The sequence below is a fragment of the Vigna angularis genome, assembly GCF_016808095.1.
Source record: "Vigna angularis chloroplast DNA, complete sequence".
Classification (NCBI taxonomy): Eukaryota; Viridiplantae; Streptophyta; class Magnoliopsida; order Fabales; family Fabaceae; genus Vigna; species Vigna angularis.
In genome coordinates, this window is record NC_021091.1 from 142501 (window position 1) to 147500 (window position 5000).

Here is a 5000-nt window from a genome sequence, read left to right on the forward strand (position 1 = left end):
AGCGACCGATCCGGCAGAACAACTCAAAAGGTAAAGAAGTATCGTTAATTTCTTCATACTCGTTCCAAGTTCGAAGTACCATTTGTACAAATAAGAATCCCCCCCGTCACATGATTTCTTCTTCATATAGATAGATATAGGATCTATGGAGCAATTACTTAGAAGTACATTTTGTGAAATAGCCCTTCCTATCTGATAGAAAAGGATCCCATGATCCTGAACCGATCTTACCTGAGATCGGAAATCCCAAGTTTGTCTATGAAGAACAGAACTAATTATATTAGTGTCTATGATGGATTTTTTTTGTATAATACTAATCGATAGGGCCTCATTGTTAAGTGCTACAAGATCTCGTACATTTGAACCCATCGTTGTGGACCCGAATCCATTAGTATGGGACATTTTCTTTTCCAAGTGAAATCCCCTAGTATATGAAAGAGTGAAAAAGTGTTTTCGTTGTTGTGGAATAAGAAGCCTTCGTATCTTAATGCATGTATTGAATTTATTCGGAGCTATTAGAGCTGGATCTACTTTTTGGGGAATATGAGTCGAAGCAATAACAAGAATATTTCTAGTGGAACATCTTTCACAATCCCTGGAGAGATAGTTCACTAAAAGACCGAGGGATAAGTAATTCGACTCATTCACATCCAGATCATGAATGTTAGGAATCCATATTATGCAAGGAGACATTGCTTTTGCTAATTCGAAGTGAAAGGTAATAGAAAATCGGTCTATTTCTGGCATCATATCCATAGTTAGCGTATTCATCATAGTTAGAAGCTCCAGCTCCATATCAAGGTCACGGTCGATATCGTCACTATCGTCACTATCATCAATATCGTCACTATCATCAATATCGTCACTATCATCAATATCGTCACTATCATCAATAAGAAAACCCTTAGGCTTGTTATCCAGGAACTTGTTCAGAAATACTGTAATGAAAGGAACATAGGAGTTTGTCGCTAAGTATTTGACCAAATAGGATCGTCCAGTTCCTATAGAACCTATCACTAAAATACCCCTACTAGGGGGAGGTAGGGCTAAGCGGAGCGAAAAGGGTTTTCCATGAGATGGGAAATGAAAACTATTAGCCCCCCACAAGGTTTGTGAATAAGTAATTGTCTGATAATTAGCAAGGAATATACGTCTTTCTACTAAACAGGATGTATTGAATTCATAAATCATTAGATACTTTTTTTGAATGTCGACTAAGTATCGTAAGTAAATTGCTCCCGGTTGTTCACTTATTTGATAACCAGAGTTATTCTTTGATAAAAGATCACTATGAGTAAGACTCAATAGAATTTGATCAATCCTTTTTTCTGTTGTTAAGGTAGAAAACTGAACCAAGAATTCTTTTTCTTTATCATCAATCGAATCAGTGTTCGAGACCCAGGATTCTATTTGATCATCAATCCAATCACCATTCACGTTTTTTATTTTTCTTATCAAGGAATAGATTGCTTTACTTGGATGACTTAGATGTCTCGTATTTCTCGAAAAAGCGATTCGATTGATGGGATTTGGTATAATACTTATGAGATCGATGAGATTCCAATATTGATTCTTAGAACGTATGGATTTGACCCCATAAGCGGGACCACCACCCCATAGCATGTTGCTACCAAAAGCAAAACTCCGTATTTCTTCTAGAGAATCTCCTAATTGTTCCAGAGCAACTAGAAAGAGATTCTTTAACCAGAAAGAATTCAGTTCAGATGTAGGATACCTATCCAGAAGTTTTCGCAACTCAATCATGTATGATGGAATCATCAAAGATTTTACCTTTTCGAACTCTGTCTGTAACTCACTATAGACTCGAGAAACAAAGAGAAGATGTGTACGAACGAGATATCCAGCAACAAGGAGAAGGAAAAGGATTGAATAGAAGAACTCCTGAACATTTAGCGATCTCAGATGTGTCGATATCAATAGTAACTCATTATTTCGATGAGTCATTTCTTCGGACAGAAGAAGATTATGGAAACAATTACCCGGAATCTCACTTATCAGATTCCATTGTGGAAGACACAATGGAATCTGACGAATTCGCCATAATATATCTGACCCATGCATAATATCATGAAAAATGGATACAAATTTTTGGCTGCTACTTAGTATCGGCAATAGGTCTGAAAAAATATCTAAAAATATGAAATTTAGATATTTGTACCCCGTCGAGGTAAGGAACCATGGTATATATGTTTGGAATAGATTCCATTTTGAGAGAGTTGAAAAAACACTATCTTGTTGAAAGGTTCTATACATCTGACCTTTCTCAAGGCATTTTTGTAGACAAGAACTCCGTTTTTTCCTTTTTTCGGATGGGAAATATTTCTCAGAACATGGAGTGTGAATCCAACCCATGTTTGAATTGAAATTGAGATACTGATACAAGTTCTTCCCTTCTGAATCAGGTATATTCATATCTGAAAGAGGTTGACAATAAGTTTTTTCAAAATGGACTATTTGTCCCTCTGTTAGAGGTGTTCCAGAAATGTCTGCGATCGAGTAAATAGCTCCACGAACGAATGGATCGTATCGAATTGGAAAATGGAAAGATTTGTAGAAGTTATACCCTTCGTCGCCACTTTGCGGAAAATCGTTAGGTATCAATATGTTAGATACCTGTAACTCGATTGGTGAAATAGTATCTCTCTTCAAAAAAGCATGTTTTTTTTGACCATCGCAAAAAGAAAAGATTTTTTTGCGAATGAACAAGATTTTGAGGAATTGTCCATACGTAAAATCAGAATTATTGATACGGGCCTTTTCCACATAAAAAGGGAATCTTTTGTTACAATAGAAGCAGAAGTTATATTGATTATTCAAGAATCGAAGTCGATTTGCTTTATAAAAATAGTATATCAATGAACTTCTATGAAAAGGTTTCACGGGATTCAGCCAATTGTCTGGATCGTGGGATATCATTGAGAAATAGGAATCTGTGTTATCAAAAGATTTCCTGCGATTCTTTCTAGTATGGAATGAGTCAATCATCCACTTTGGTATCTTATTGAACAAAAATGGTGATATTGTTCCTCCATTGATCAAGAATTTCGATTTTTGGGAAGTATCTTGGTCATCCAATAAGAAGGGTTTCCTTTTTTTCAAATGAAAGATTTGAAGACCTATTGATTCTAATAACTGATTACAGAGTGGATCATTCGGACCTTTCAATTCATAGATGTGGATCTCGGACCTATGAATGGGGATACCCCCAAAACTCACAAAGAAAAAAGAAGGAAGTGAGTTAGACAAAAAGAGAAGAAACTTGGGCAAAAAAAGAAGTAACTTGGACAAAAATAAACAAAGTGACTTAGACAAATCTTTTTTGTCGATAACCTCAGACCAATCAATCGAATATTGATTAATATGTAATCGATCGAACACTACTTGAAAACGGCTATTCTGCTCAGAAATGAAATAGTCCAAATGTTCCTGGAAATTCTTGCTCCCATTGGACCATTTGTATCTATATACATTAGGATCCCAATTCATAGATCTCTCCGTTCGAGAAATCAAAATAAGAGGATCGAACCATTTCTTCTGACTCTTTTTCAAATTTGATAAATGTTGGTTGATCGTGTATTTCATTCTAGTTCGATGATTCAGAGTATCATTTCCTATTTGATACCTTTGAATTCCATATTCGAAGTTGCAATTGAATCGATTCAATACATTTCTTATGTAACCATGGGTGCTATATTGGATTTGAATCAGATTTCGGATCAATCTATATTGATTGACTGCCTCCATTATGTTGTTGCTAGCAAATACAACTATTTTAGGTTTTGGATCTTCCACATTATTTCCGCAAGAGGTCTGGACCCATTTTTTTATGATCCTTCGATAAAAAGATTCATTCTCTTCATAAAAAAGAGGAGGTAGAACCAATAAAGAGTGCTTTTTCGATTCATCCCTGGAGTTCAATAACTCATTCAAGAAATGTTTTTGATCCAATCCGGAGGAATCCATAGAAAAATAAAATTCCTTATGATACACCAGATCCGGCTCGGTTATTGATAGAGTGAATAGATCTGCCATTTCTTGAAATATATCTTCTGATTCAAAATCGTGGTGTAACGTGTATCTCCCCCTGTTCCGGTCATGGAATAGATGAAATAAACCCCAAAATGGATTTTTGTTCAAGAATGAAATCTTATTGGAACTGTCCAGTTCACCCTTTGGAACCATATCACATCCTCGATAGGATGAAATAGGATGAATTGAGACGGTATTTTGTAAGTACATAATTATCTTGAATAAATTCACTATTTCTTTCTTTTCCGATCGCCTGGAAAAAGCAAGATGTTTCTTTTGTTCTTTTTTCAACAATTTCTGATCTCTAGTAGACCTATCAGTAGGATTCGAACCCAGATGAAGTTCTGACCATCTGTCAGAGAAAAAAGAACGAGTGGCTCTTGCAGGATTCCCAAGAAATTCTTCGATTTCTTCCGGAAGCAGATGATTATTCATCTGCTTCTCACGTTCCATGAATAGTCGGCACATTGAGGAATATCCAGAAAGGATTTTAAGGAATCGCTCTGATTCTATCTCTGTTCGTTCCGTTTGAAGAAAGGAAGGATCCCAACAAAGAATCGATCTTTCTTTTAGTTGTTGAATCTCTCTTTGATTGATCAATGTGTGATATTTCGAATCCTCATTCCTAATGGAATCGAAAGAATCCTTGGATTGATCAGAAGATCCTTTCAATTGGCTAGAATCCGTTACTTGAATGAAACTAGATCTCGTGGAATCATATTGAAGATTTGATGATACATTCCGTACCTTGCTAAAAAACCGATCCTTGTTTCCCAACCACACATTGTCTAACCAAATCCAATTCTCTCGTGACATGTTCCTCAAAAAATCCGATTCGTGCGGACTCTTCCCCCAACTAACGAAGAGATCTTGACGGAATTGCCACATATGAAATTGAGCACAATTTTGCAAAGAAATAGCCCGCTTGTTTCTCAAGAAGAGATGCGAAA

At 36.0% G+C, this 5000-nt stretch overlaps 1 protein-coding gene across 1 annotated transcript in view; it reads right to left on the bottom strand. All coding sequences in view use genetic code 11, as the record gives it.

Moving 5' to 3' along the window:
• Positions 1 to 5000, bottom strand: part of ycf2 (hypothetical protein RF2) — a 6876-nt gene that overhangs the window by 978 nt on the left and 898 nt on the right. Inside the window, exon 1 of the mRNA in view lies at positions 1 to 5000. This exon is cut by the window's left edge and continues 978 nt beyond it; it is cut by the window's right edge and continues 898 nt beyond it. Coding sequence (YP_007889779.1) covers positions 1 to 5000 — 5000 coding nt within the window.